General features: G+C 51.1%; 2 protein-coding genes across 8 annotated transcripts in view; both read left to right on the forward strand.

Annotated features, from left to right (window-relative positions):
• Positions 1–6,386, forward strand: part of LOC117963896 (mitogen-activated protein kinase-binding protein 1-like) — a 32,246-nt gene extending 25,860 nt beyond the window's left edge. For 3 of the 4 annotated variants that reach the window (XM_058986533.1, XM_058986530.1, XM_058986531.1), the window contains 3 exons: positions 410–1,741; positions 2,383–2,468; positions 2,860–6,386. In XM_058986533.1, the coding sequence (XP_058842516.1) occupies positions 410–1,741; positions 2,383–2,468; positions 2,860–3,108 (1,667 nt within the window). In that variant the 3' untranslated portion in view covers positions 3,109–6,386. The remainder of the gene's footprint in view (positions 1–409; positions 1,742–2,382; positions 2,469–2,859) is intronic. The other variant, XM_058986532.1, reaches the window with a different exon arrangement.
• A 615-nt stretch (positions 6,387–7,001) lies between these two features.
• On the forward strand, positions 7,002–13,749 carry LOC117416434 (bifunctional peptidase and (3S)-lysyl hydroxylase JMJD7). Of its 4 annotated transcripts, none has more exons than XM_058986584.1 (8): positions 7,002–7,139; positions 7,643–7,796; positions 8,450–8,718; positions 9,427–9,483; positions 9,835–9,930; positions 12,185–12,261; positions 12,894–13,053; positions 13,442–13,749. In XM_058986584.1, exons 1-8 carry the CDS (start codon positions 7,130–7,132, stop codon positions 13,528–13,530), a joined length of 912 nt encoding a protein of 303 aa, XP_058842567.1. In that variant the 5' UTR covers positions 7,002–7,129; the 3' UTR covers positions 13,531–13,749. The 4 variants fall into 4 exon arrangements, with proteins under 4 accessions (XP_058842567.1, XP_058842566.1, XP_058842569.1 ...); XM_058986583.1 differs by having other exon boundaries at positions 7,003–7,193; XM_058986586.1 differs by lacking the exon at positions 7,002–7,139 and having other exon boundaries at positions 7,681–7,796; positions 8,455–8,718.
• Positions 13,750–13,764: the final 15 nt, after the last annotated feature.

The raw sequence follows: 13,764 nt of genomic DNA on the forward strand, positions 1-13,764 counted from the left end.
TGATAGAGTGCTGTGCAATATACAATACAGGGATAGAGTGCTGTGCAATATACAATACAGGGATAGCATGCTGTGCAATATACAATACAGGGATAGCGTGCTGTGCAATATACAATACAGGGATAGCGTGCTGTGCAATATACAATACAGGGATAGCATGCTGTGCAATATACAATACAGGGATAGAGTGCTGTGCAATATACAATATAGATCCGAGTGCTGTACCATACAATACAGTGATAGAGAGCTGTGCAATATACAATAAATATGTGCAAATATTAACAATTTGTTGAAAGAAAGAAATATAAAGGGTGAAAGAAAATTCAATGAAGAAAGAATTAAAATGTGGTGCCTGTGTTACATTAACCCCCTGTCCGTTTCTCTGCTTTTTTGGGGTTTTTTTGGGCAGCTGATCAGCCGCTGGCTTTGGCCAGTCCCTCCAAGGAGCTCCAGACAGCCCCCCAGCCGGGCGACAGAGACAGAGAGGCGCGTCCCCAGGCCCCACGCCGCTCCCTGCCCGCCGTCCCCACCTCCCCGCTGGGCAAGGACAGCCCCTGCCAGCCCCGGGCCTGGAAGCCACGTTCCTACATGAACCCCACCACCAGCTCCATGGCAAAGATGTCCCGCTCTGTCTCCATGGGGGACAGTCTGAACCTGAGCGAGGCGGGGGACCCCAGCGGTCCTGCCCCTGCCCCTGCCCTGGCCTCCTCTACCTCTCCCTCCCCTCCCTCCTCTACCGCCTCCTCTCCTGCCCCCTCTCTCTCCCTTCCCTCCTCTGCCTCTTCTACCTCCTCTCCCTCTGCCCCCACTCTCACTGTCTCCTGTCCCCCTGTCCCTTCTCACTCCCCCTCTCCTGCCTCCTCTATGTCCTCTCCCTCTGTTCCCTATCTCTTTGTCTCCCATTCCTCCTCTGCTACCTCCCTTCCCCCTGCCCTCTCCGTCCCACTTCCTCCCCCTCCTTCCTCTACCTCCTCCAAATCAAGCTCTGTCCAAGACCAGGGGAAGCAGACATTTGCCCCAGTGGCTGTACTGTCTTCTACCTCTTTGTCTCTCTCTCCCTCCTCCTCCTCAATCTCTGTCCAGGCCCCTCGAGCGGCTGTAGTCCCCACTCTGATCGGGGGCGGTGCCTCGGGGGGCAGTGCCACTCTGCGCTCCCCACAAGGGCTGCTCCACTCCAGGCTGTCCTCTCCCAGGGCTGGCTGCCCACACCTGGCCCTCGATATCCCCACCCCGCTGCCCGACAGACCCTCGCTGGCCTCCTTCTCCCCCGGCTCCAAGCACGAGACCTTCCCGGGGGAGGAGATCCTAAGTCCCAGCAGGGCAGAGAAGGAGCAGCCAGCCCTGGGGACCTCTTGTTCAGCCCGTCTGGAGGGTGCATCCGGGGAGCAAGCAGAGAAGAAGACCCCAGCCGAGGCGGAGTCCAGCCCTGCTATCACTGCTCCTGCTGAGTCGGAGGAACAGCGCTGTGGTTCCAGGGATGAGGACTCCTTTTGTGTCAGCGCTGGGATTGGGCAGGCTGGCTCCCAGGACCTGGTCCCCAGTCCCTTCCTCTGCACCTCCCTTGCCCCCCCGGACTCAGGTTTGAGTCGGCGCCGCCACTCCTCCCTTCTGCTGTCTTTCTGTCCCCTGCCACCTCATCGACTGGCCCTGCCCCTGCTCTTCTTTACATCCAGCTTCTGGCCTGTCTCCTCCGCCACTAACTGCTCACTCTGTTCATCCATGAACCATCGCTGCCTGCAGGGTGAGACTGCACTCTCCCTCCCGCGCTCTCTCTCTCTCTCTCTCGCTCACTCATTCTCTCACTCTCTCGCTCTCTCTCGCTCACTCATTTTCTCGCTCACTCTCACTCCTCCTCTCGCGCACTCATTTTCTCGCGGACTCTTGTTCACTCTCTCGCTCACTCATTCTCTCGTTCTCTCTCTCGCTCTCATTCTCTCACTCACTCTCTCGCTCACTCTCATTCTGTCTCATTGACTGTCATGTTTTCTTGTTTTCTGGTTTCCCTGTGTGTGTCTATTTCCATTTGCAGTTTGGGTTATACTTTAGATTCTTCAATCTACACTTAATTAGAGCTAATGAAAGGGACACAGGTAGATGGCAATACTACCCTGAGTGTGTGTGTGTGTTAATGCCACACAGTGAAGTCTAATATTGCAAGACCCAGTGACTTTAATTATGATGCACTTTACATTTCATGTAGCGCTAAACAATAATTTGCACTTTTAGGCTTTGAAAGCCAATTTGAGGAAAACACCAGGGGCCATTTTCACAAAGCATCACTACAGTAGCACTGAGCAGGCTGCTAGCTAGCAAGAGAGCTTATTTTTTTACCTGTTTAAAAGTTGCTAGCTGTGAGTATGAGAATGCCTCTCTCCCTCTCAGAGCCTGCAGTGAGTGTGCAGAGCTGTCACCTGGCTGCCCTGGAGCTGCAGAACAGTCTGCACCGAGCCCTGGAGCTGTACCGAGCGGTGAGGCACTGGTCTGGCTGTCCGTCTGTCTGTCTGTCTGTCTGTATCTCTGCCTGTCTTCATGTCTGTATCTCTGTCTGTCTGTCTGCCTGTCTGTCTGTCAGCATGTCAGTGTATCTGTCTGTCTGCCTGTCATCTTGTCTGTCTCTCTGTCTGTCTGTCTGTCTCCCTGCCTGTCTGTCTGTCTGTCTCCCTGCCTGTCTCTCTGTCTGTCTCTCTCCCTGACTGTCTTTCTATCTGTCTCCATATCTGTTTCTCTGTCTCCATGTCTGTCTTTCTAAAATGAGAAAGAAAAACGCATTACTAAAGTAAAACTGTAAGTAAAAAAAAAAAAGGATAAAAAGAGAAATGGGTTTCAAGTCATTGCTTACTCTCTGGCTCCCTCTCGCAGGTCCGGGGCAGTGGCAGTGCTGGAGGGCAGTCTGGCTCGCAGAAGAGGGAGATGGCTGGGATCCTGTGGGAGACGTTCTCCGCTGTGCGCTCGGAGCTGGAGTCTGTGGAGGGGGCTGAGCCGGGTAGGGGGGGCCAGGCTCTGAGGCTCTCTGGAGGAGGGGGAGAGGAGCTGACGCTGGCTCTGCTTGAACAGTACTCTGAGCTGCTGCTGAGAGCCGTCGAGAAGAGACTGGAGCACAGACTGTGACTGAGCACAGACACACAGGGACAGGAGCACAGACTGACACGCACAGAGACAGAGACAGAGATACAGACACAGACAGACAAACACTCGCACTCCGACAGACAGACGCGTATACAGACACACACAGACTGATGGACACGCACACGCAGACAGACAGACAGACAGACACACCAGAACCTGCCAGGACTTGGGGAGCATGACCCCTCAAACAGACGCTCAGTGTGTGCAGCAGTTCAACAAGCGCCGCTGCCCAGCTCAGGATTAATGGGACAAGATCACCTGGGATCCCCACAAGCCAGCAGTGAATCTGGGTGGGCAGCCATCAGACAGGAGGGGAACCCCCAGCTGCACAGTTCAGGGGAGCACAATTGCTGATCGTAACTGAGCTTTCAGTGTCTCTTTTAAGGGAGGTCTGATCTGAAGTCAATTCCACACTTATTTTATTAGGATCATTACTAATTCATTTTTAAATGTATTATTATTATTATTATTATTATTATTATTATTATTATTATTATTATTGTTTTTTTTGTAATCATTCGCAATGGATAGATGGACCTGAACTGTATTTGAATCTGATCTAGTCATGTCTTGTCAGACAGACAGACTGCCAGCACACTGTCTGCTGCATGGAGACCCCAGTGAACTGTCCTTCCACTCAGAAAACTCACACTAACACTCTGTAATCCCTCACAATCTGCCTGAGACCTCATCACCACACTGAGGCAGCAGTATCCCTCCCCACCACAAGAAGACCACCTCTTGTTAAGGAACTACTTTCTCCACCAGCAGAAGAACACAAAAGAATGACGAGGTAACGCGATGCGCATTCCAGATCTTGACATGTAACTGCAGTAACCCTCCACATCGAGGGAAGATATTACACACCACTTATTACAATGGATCGGTTTTGAATTTTTTTTTTTTTTTATAAAATATTCCAGAACACAGCATCAGTTTTGAGAACTATCTTCCAGACTCACTGCTTGTAAGCTGGGGCCCTTCATCAAACAGCTCAAGGGTGTTTCTGTTGTGCTGTGATTCGGGGGCACATGGTAATCCAACACTACTTGTAATGTCCCAGTAGCTATAGAAGAAAATGAATCAGTGGCCAAAGCGAGACTGACTGGGATTGCTGTCTGGAGTCCAGGGAGACGCTGATTCACTGTTTTCATCTTTTTGCGCCAGACCTAATGACAAAAAACCTGAATCCAGTCCAGCATCTTACTGATGTTCAGACCAGGCTGTGTGTTCAGAGCCTGTCCTGCATCGTCCTGCGCTGCTCTGATAAACTTTCCGATTCAGGAACACCGTCTTTTAAATGTGAACGATCCAGCGATCACCCCACTGCTTCACACCCACACACACACACACACACACACACTGACACACACACACTGCTTCACACCCACACACTGACACACACACACTGCTTCACACCCACATACACACACACACACACACACACACACACACACACTCTGCACTGGCACAAACGCACACAGGGACACTTCGACATGCAGAGACTGTGCTGCTGTGTCGTTGTGTGTGTCGTGGACAACATGTTTGGACTTTCCACAGAGAGACCAGTCTGCAATAAAACCTGGATTTGAATCTCAAGTCCCTTCCTATGTCTTAAATACCTGCTTGTCTCCTCTCTCCTCTCCTCTCCCCTCCTCTCCTCTCTTCTCTCCCCTCCTCTCCTCTACTTCTCCTCTTCTCCTCTCTTCTGCTGGTCTGTTTTACAGATTCTATGTGTTGTACAATAACCAGTACAGTGAATGTTTGGGGTATTTTTTGTAATGCTCTTAATAGCAGGAATTTATAATACTGTATTTTTGTGTTTGTTTTTGTAAACACGCTGTATGAGTTAATGCCCAGAGCAGCGGAGTGCACATTTTTAATACGAGATTCACGGTTCACATATTTTCAGCGCGTCGAAGCGCTGGTCTTAATTATCAAACAGTGAAATATCAAGGGACCACGATATGTACAATGTAATTCAGCGTCTGGTCTGTAGGACACAAAGCAACGTCATGTTCAGGTGTTAGCAGTTGAACATTGTGCATAGTGCCACCTGGTGTCTGAATATGAAATTAGTGTTGGCTCCCCATTGCTCCCCGCTTCTGTGGTTTAGTGGCAGGCTCCTGCTGTTTCCTGCCTCCGTGTTACCTGTTCACTTTTCTATGAAGATGTAAAGCACTTTGTTCTGGAAGTGGTAAAGCCATAGAGAATATTACGGTCCAGCAGACAGGACTAACCTCCCCCACTCCAGGGACGCACGAGACCCTCGCTGTTTCGCTGCTGATTAAAATCACTGCCTTCCTGTGTGTTACAGGTAATAGGACCCTACCTGACACCCACAGGCTTTCTTATTTTCTGTGCACCGTAGGACGGGAGTGTGGTGGCAGGGTAAAGTCACAGTCGATACAAGATCAACAAGGAAATGGTCAGGGTTTCCAGGCTGCTGTTATGCAGAAACTAGCCATCCCACTTCCTCAGTGGTTGGAATGTGATTGGTAGAATGTGCATGACATTCAGAATGTTTCTGATCCTCCTTTGAGATCCTAATATTCTGCTGCTGTAGAACAAATTCTCTTAACATAGGGCAGTAGTGATTCCGAGACAGTGGGGTAGATACTGTATACTTGTGAATCTATGTGCCAGTGCAAAGATGAGCCAACTTTACTGTCGAGCACACAGCATGTAAACCCACCCCACCAAGCAGGGTCTCTGCTCTCCTGTGTTAAAATAATATACTGTACGGCAACAGTGCACCTCTTAAAGGGGAGGTCCCAGCTAGCTCTACACCGTAGATAAATAGATACTTGCACTGGCATGGGGAAGCAATGCCCTTTCTGATGATGATCGGGAGCAGGCAGCTGTTTTAATGCATGGGGGAGGGGTCTGCCCCCTTAAGAGAGACGGGACTCCTTTTTTGCATGGTTGTATTCTCTTAACAGTTCATGATGTGTTTGTACAGGGTTTGTATGTGATTTTATCAGATTTGTGTGTCCTTTTATAATTACGGTGGGTACGTCTAAAACCTTCGTTTTTAATTGAGAAGGACCGGGACCTATTTGTTTATTCCTGTTTTTAACTGCTGTCTGTTTTAAACCCTGTATATTTATATTTATATGTGTGTGTGTGTGTGTGCTTTGCACTGGCTTGGGCACGAGTTCAGTTTTGAAGTGTTTGTACCCTCATAATGTTTGTACTGTATGTGTATCCTTCAGAATCCCTCTTGAAAAACACTTTGAAATAAAGCCAGTATTTATGAAGCTCTCCCAGTCTGTGTGTGCTGTGTGCGAGCGAGGGTTGGGGTTGTTGTTTTCGGGGGTCAGGGGTGTGGGAACCTCACTGTACCGCGCTGTACCCCAGACCCACTCCACAGTGCTCTATGAACCCCACTGTACCGCGCTGTACCCCAGACCCACTCCATAGTGCTCTGTGAACCCCACTGTACCGCGCTGTACCCCAGACCCACTCCACAGTGCTCTATGAACCCCACTGTACCGCGCTGTACCCCAGACCCTCTCCACAGTGCTCTGTGAACCCCACTGTACCGCGCTGTACCCCAGACCCACTCCACAGTGCTCTGTGAACCCCACTGTAGCGCTCTGGGAACACTTCGGTTTAAGGATCCATTATAGCCCCTTAGAGTCCAGGGTCCCCAAATAAGGAATAAGATATGACTTAAAATTAAAACGATACAGAGAACAATACATTTAGTTTTTATAACTTGGATATGTAATACATAGTTCATTTTTTTTTTTTTGTTTTGTTTTAATGTTTCACCTGAAAGTGCAGCGGCTGTATTTATTACTGCCGACCACCAGAGGGAGCTATAGCAGATAGAAACGCTGCCAGGCCAATCTTGTGTGCAACTAGGAGGCAGTAGTATTCTATGTCTGTAAAATGTCAACACATTTGACAGGCGTGAGACTCTTAGTAAAATAAAGTGCTGTATCTGTGCGTGTATTTTCAAGACTATTTCTAGAGGTTATTTCGGAGGTGAGCTGCCATGGCTGAAGGTGAGCTGGAAGCGGTGAGGAAATGTTTGAGAGAGTTTTCAATAGAAGCCCGAGGTGAGCTACAAATAAAAACACAACTAAAAACAAAAACAAGAGCGTACTTAACTTCCATAGACGTTACATTCAGACAGTCCACACTATTGCAGGACAAGGAGGGTTGATTTGCGTGGGCTTGTATTGTAATAGTGGTTTGTAGTACCACATTAATCACCGATCTCACCGAAACTGACCACGTAAGCCTACGTAAGGGCTGAAAATGAACCCCCCTCCTATAACGTTGTTATCCTGGAAGGATTATTTCGGTCTTCCTTATGTATTGTAACTATATTACATGGTCCTGTAATTACTGTATGTGTTATTTTGGAAATGTGTGTTTAAACATGTCCTGATAAGGTACGAGATTTTATTGACCCGTAAACGCTATAAACGATTCCGCACATGCAGCGCTGTCTCTCGGGCTGTGTTGATGTGCCAGCGTGTGCCTCCTTCTCGTTGCTTGGCAGAGCTCTTCCTGGGTCGCTCCGTACCCTATCTGGAGCAGCCGCCGTCTCCCCTGCACTTCCATCGGGACTGGCTGTGTCCGAACAAACCCTGCATCATCCGCAACGCCATCCGCCACTGGCCAGCGCTGTCCAAGTGGAGCCCCGCCTACCTCAGGTGAAGGACCAAGCACGGGGTCGCAGTGTTACTGGTCAGTGTGTGTGAGTGTGCTGTTACTGGTCAGTGGTTGTGATTGTGCTGTTACTGGTCAGTGGGTGTGAGTGTGCTGTTACTGGTCAGTGTGTGTGCTGTTACTGGTCAGTGTGTGTGAGTGTGCTGTTACTGGTCAGTGAGTGTGCTGTTAATGGTCAGTGTGTGTGAGTGTGCTGTTACTGGTCATTGTGTGTGAGTGTGCTGTTACTGGTCAGTGGGTGTGAGTGTGCTGTTGCTGCTCAGTGTGTGTGAGTGTGGTGTTACTGGTCATTGTGTGTGACTGTGCTGTTACTGGTCAGTGGGTGTGAGTGTGCTGTTGCTGCTCAGTGTGTGTGAGTGTGGTGTTACTGGTCATTGTGTGTGAGTGTGCTGTTACTGGTCAGTGGGTGTGAGTGTGCTGTTGCTGGTCAGTGTGTGTGAGTGTGGTGTTACTGGTTAGTGTGTGTGAGTGTGCTGTTACTGGTTAGTGTGTGTGAGTGTGCTGTTACTGGTCTGAGTGTGAGTGTGCTGTTACTGGTCAGTGTGTGTGAGAGTGCTGTTACTGGTCAGTGTGCTATTACTGGTCAGTGAGTGTGCTGTTACTGGTCAGGGAATAACACTGCTCTGTGTTTCCACAGGGCAGCCGTGGGCTCGAAGCTGGTCAGTGTGGCGGTCACTCCTCATGGTTACGCAGATGCTGTGTTCGGGGATCGCTTCGTCATGCCTGAGGAGCGGCGCATGCCCTTCGCCTCGCTGCTGGACCTGATTGAGAGCCGGGGCGGGGGTGGAGTCGATGGGAGGAGGGGCGTGTTCTACATGCAGAAGCAGTGCTCCAGTCTGACCGAGGAGCTGCCGGAGCTCATCGGAGACGTGGACACTGAGATACCCTGGATGAGCAAGGCCCTGGGTAACCACGCTGCACTGCAGGGATACAAACAAGACTCTCATTGCAAAGCACTGTGATCCATTCCTGGTTTTACTATGAGTTTAACAACGCACCTGAGCTTGTGACCTGCACACACTGCGGCTATTCAGGCTCATTTTAAAACCTGGAACGAGGAGAGTGCTGTGCTACAGGAGTCTGATTTCCATCTGTATGCAGTGTGTGCAGACAGATCCAGCACTGTGACAACTAGAGATCACTGTAGACATAGCGGAGGTCCACTAGCTAAGAGGGTAGGGTCAGGACTAAGGGGAGTAACACTTTGAACTTTAAAAAGAAAATCAGTCTGTTACTCCACAAGGGTGCAAGATATACAGCAGTCTCATGAAACAAAGCATTAGTCAGAACAGAGGATAAATGCACGGAGTCACCGCTTTTATTTAGTTTCTGTGAGTTAACAGAGAGCAACACACACACACACACGCGCACGCACGCACTGACACACTGACACACACACACACTGACATACACGCACGCACGCACTGACGCACACACACACACACACACACTGACACACACACTCTCACACTCACACTCACACTCCCACCCTGACACACTGACACACACCCCCACCCACACACCTACACTGACACACACACACAGACACACACACAATCACCGACAACACAGAGGAGTGTTTATTGAGCTGTTTTTTTGCTCATCTGTTTTCAGGGAAACACCCCGACGCTGTGAACTTCTGGCTGGGAGAAGAAGCTGCTGTCACATCCTGTGAGTTGCTTTACGAATGAATCCAGGCATTGATAAAGAGTCTAACTCAGACTGCAGTGCCAGCAGTGTTCTCAGTGCTGGAGGAAGAGAATAGCAGTGCCAGCCTCTTGAGTCTGTGTGTGAATGCTGTGGTTGAATAGTGTACTTTGCTTGCACAGAGAAACAGAAATCACAAGGACTGACCTGCGGCCCCTAAAGTTTCTTCTAGTTTCAGTTACACTCATGAAGGCACTAGCCCAAAACTTTGCCTTTTTCACTTTCACATCAGACTTAATGCTGGTGTGTTTAATGGCAATGCATGCGCAAGGAGTGATTTAAGATGCTCTTTCTCTTTCTCCTTCATTCCCTCAGTACACAAGGACCACTATGAGAACCTGTACTGTGTGATCTCAGGGGAGAAGCACTTCATCCTCCTGCCTCCCTCCGACCGACCCTTCATCCCGTACGGTAACACCCCTCCCTCCCTCACGCTGACCCTTCATCCCGTACGGTAACACCCCTCCCTCCCTCACGCTGACCCTTCATCCCGTACGGTAACACCCCTCCCTCCCTCACACTGACCCTTCATCCCGTACGGTAACACCCCTCCCTCCCTCACACTGACCCTTCATCCTGTACGGTAACACCCCTCCCTCCCTCACACTGACCCTTGATCCCGTACGGTAACACCCCTCCCTCCCTCACACTGACCCTTCATCCCGTACGGTAACACCCCTCCCTCCCTCACACTGACCCTTCATCCTGTACGGTAACACCCCTCCCTCCCTCACACTGACCCTTCATCCCGTACGGTAACACCCCTCCCTCCCTCACACTGACCCTTCATCCTGTACGGTAACACCCCTCCCTCCCTCACACTGACCCTTGATCCCGTACGGTAACACCCCTCCCTCCCTCACACTGACCCTTCATCCCGTACGGTAACACCCCTCCCTCCCTCACACTGACCCTTCATCCTGTACGGTAACACCCCTCCCTCCCTCACACTGACCCTTCATCCCGTACGGTAACACCCCTCCCTCCCTCACACTGACCCTTCATCCCGTACGGTAACACCCCTCCCTCCCTCACGCTGACCCTTCATCCCGTACGGTAACACCCCTCCCTCCCTCACACTGACCCTTCATCCCGTACGGTAACACCCCTCACTCCCTCACACTGACCCTTCATCCCGTACGGTAACACCCCTCCCTCCCTCACACTGACCCTTCATCCCGTACGGTAACACCCCTCCCTCCCTCACACTGACCCTTCATCCTGTACGGTAACACCCCTCCCTCCCTCACACTGACCCTTGATCCCGTACGGTAACACCCCTCCCTCCCTCACACTGACCCTTCATCCCGTACGGTAACACCCCTCCCTCCCTCACACTGACCCTTCATCCTGTACGGTAACACCCCTCCCTCCCTCACACTGACCCTTCATCCCGTACGGTAACACCCCTCCCTCCCTCACACTGACCCTTCATCCCGTACGGTAACACCCCTCCCTCCCTCACGCTGACCCTTCATCCCGTACGGTAACACCCCTCCCTCCCTCACACTGACCCTTCATCCCGTACGGTAACACCCCTCCCTCCCTCACACTGACCCTTCATCCCGTACGGTAACACCCCTCCCTCCCTCACGCTGACCCTTCATCCCGTACGGTAACACCCCTCCCTCCCTCACACTGACCCTTCATCCCGTACGGTAACACCCCTCCCTCCCTCACACTGACCCTTCATCCCGTACGGTAACACCCCTCCCTCCCTCACACTGACCCTTCATCCCGTACGGTAACACCCCTCCCTCCCTCACACCGACCCTTCATCCCGTACGGTAACACCCCTCCCTCCCTCACACTGACCCTTCATCCCGTACGGTAACACCCCTCCCTCCCTCACACCGACCCTTCATCCCGTACGGTAACACCCCTCCCTCCCTCACACTGACCCTTCATCCCGTACGGTAACACCCCTCCCTCCCTCACACTGACCCTTCATCCCGTACGGTAACACCCCTCCCTCCCTCACACTGACCCTTCATCCCGTACGGTAACACCCCTCCCTCCCTCACACTGACCCTTCATCCCGTACGGGAACACCCCTCCCTCCCTCACACTGACCCTTCATCCCGTACGGTAACACCCCTCCCTCCCTCACACCGACCCTTCATCCCGTACGGTAACACCCCTCCCTCCCTCACACTGACCCTTCATCCCGTACGGTAACACCCCTCCCTCCCTCACACTGACCCTTCATCCCGTACGGTAACACCCCTCCCTCCCTCACACTGACCCTTCATCCCGTACGGTAACACCCCTCCCTCCCTCACACCGACCCTTCATCCCGTACGGTAACACCCCTCCCTCCCTCACACTGACCCTTCATCCCGTACGGTAACACCCCTCCCTCCCTCACACCGACACTGGGATCACGGCACGGGGAACCAGGCTTGGGGTCAAGTCCTGTTTTTCAGTTTCAATTCCATTCGCATTCCCTTTTAATTAATTCCATTTCCAGTTCCTTTTACGACACAGGCTTTATTGAGCAGACACGTATGCAACTTGTCAAACACAAAGCTATTGGAAACCAAACCAATGTATTACAACAGTATGCAAAGAGGAACATTCAAATAAATAACATCACCATTCTTTGACGATTGACGAAAATTGGGTATGTGTCTGTGTGTCTGTGTGTGTCTGTTCCCTCGCACAGAGCTGTACCCGCCAGCCACCTTCAAGCAGAGAGAGGACGGCTCCTTCGATGTGGTGGATGAGGAGGCTGCGGAGAAGGTAATGAGAGGGCACTCATGTTAGACCCTTACTCACACTCTGTACAGTATGTATGTATGATTTCAATAGCCAGTTCCCCCAATCAGAGGTTAGTCCAGCATAGTGGAGACCAGTCACAATATGAAACATAGAAACATCTGTCTGTCTGACTTGCTTTGTGTCCGGGTGCTTTCTGTGTGCCTGTCTAGGAGCTGTCTGTCTGTCTGTCTGATCCTGTGTGTGCCTGTCTAGGAGCTGTCTGTCTGTCTGTCTGTCTGTCTGATCCTGTGTGTGCCTGTCTAGGAGCTGTCTGTCTGTCTGTCTGATCCTGTGTGTGCCTGTCTAGGAGCTGTCTGTCTGTCTGTCTGTCTGTCTGACTGATCCTGTGTGTGCCTGTCTAGGAGCTGTCTGTCTGATCCTGTGTGTGCCTGTCTAGGAGCTGTCTGTCTGTCTGTCTGATCCTGTGTGTGCCTGTCTAGGAGCTGTCTGTCTGTCTGTCTGATCCTGTGTGTGCCTGTCTAGGAGCTGTCTGTCTGTCTGTCTGTCTGTCTGATCCTGTGTGTGCCTGTCTAGGAGCTGTCTGTCTGTCTGATCCTGTGTGTGCCTGTCTAGGAGCTGTCTGTCTGTCTGATCCTGTGTGTGCCGATGTCTAGGTGCCCTGGATCCCAGTGGACCCCTTGAACCCGGATCTGGAGCGCTACCCAGACTACGGGCTGGCCCGGCCGCTGCACTGCACTGTGAGGGCGGGGGAGATGCTGTACCTGCCCTCCCTGTGGTTCCACCACGTCCGCCAGTCTCAGGGCTGCATCGCAGGTACGAGAGCACAAGCCTTGTGTGTGTGTGTGTGTGTGTGTGTGTGTGTGTGTGTGTGTATATCATGTGGGTGGGTGTGTATCGTGTGTGTGTGTATAATATATATATATATATATAATCACTCAATTTTTGCAGGGATCAAGATTTTCAATACAAATGTGTTTCATACTGTGCCACTTATTGAATGGGTGATTGAAAATAATGCATAACAGAAAGGAGGGTAGTAAAGTAATGAATTAGACTGTGATAACAATGTAAAGTGCCACACCCTCCAAACAAGGTGTTCTGAACGGTCGAAAATCATGAAGGTGGAAATGAGGAAACGTGTGACGCTGTGTTCCTGCTGTGACCCCCTGTCTCCCCGTCTCTCTCTCTCTCTCCTCCACAGTGAATTACTGGTATGACATGGAGTTCGATGTAAAGTATAACTACTTCCAGCTCCTCGAGTCTCTCTCTGCTGTCTTGGGCAAGAACTAGGGGATTGTGGGATACTGGAGGTGTGGCAGTCACATGGTCCAGAGGAGTCTTGGAAAGCATTAGCCAGCAGAACAGAAGAATGTGGGCAACATGCAGGGGTCACGCAGGGGTCAACCACAGTCGCCCCAGAGAGGAAGGGCATCTCACTAGCAGCAGGGAGGACCTCTGGGCATCGTATTTATTTTTAATAAAAGAGGGCATCTTGTGCCTGCTGCTGTATTACATTCTTTTTTT

Source organism: Acipenser ruthenus, chromosome 15 (genome assembly GCF_902713425.1).
Source record: "Acipenser ruthenus chromosome 15, fAciRut3.2 maternal haplotype, whole genome shotgun sequence".
In the NCBI taxonomy this organism is placed as follows: Eukaryota; Metazoa; Chordata; class Actinopteri; order Acipenseriformes; family Acipenseridae; genus Acipenser; species Acipenser ruthenus.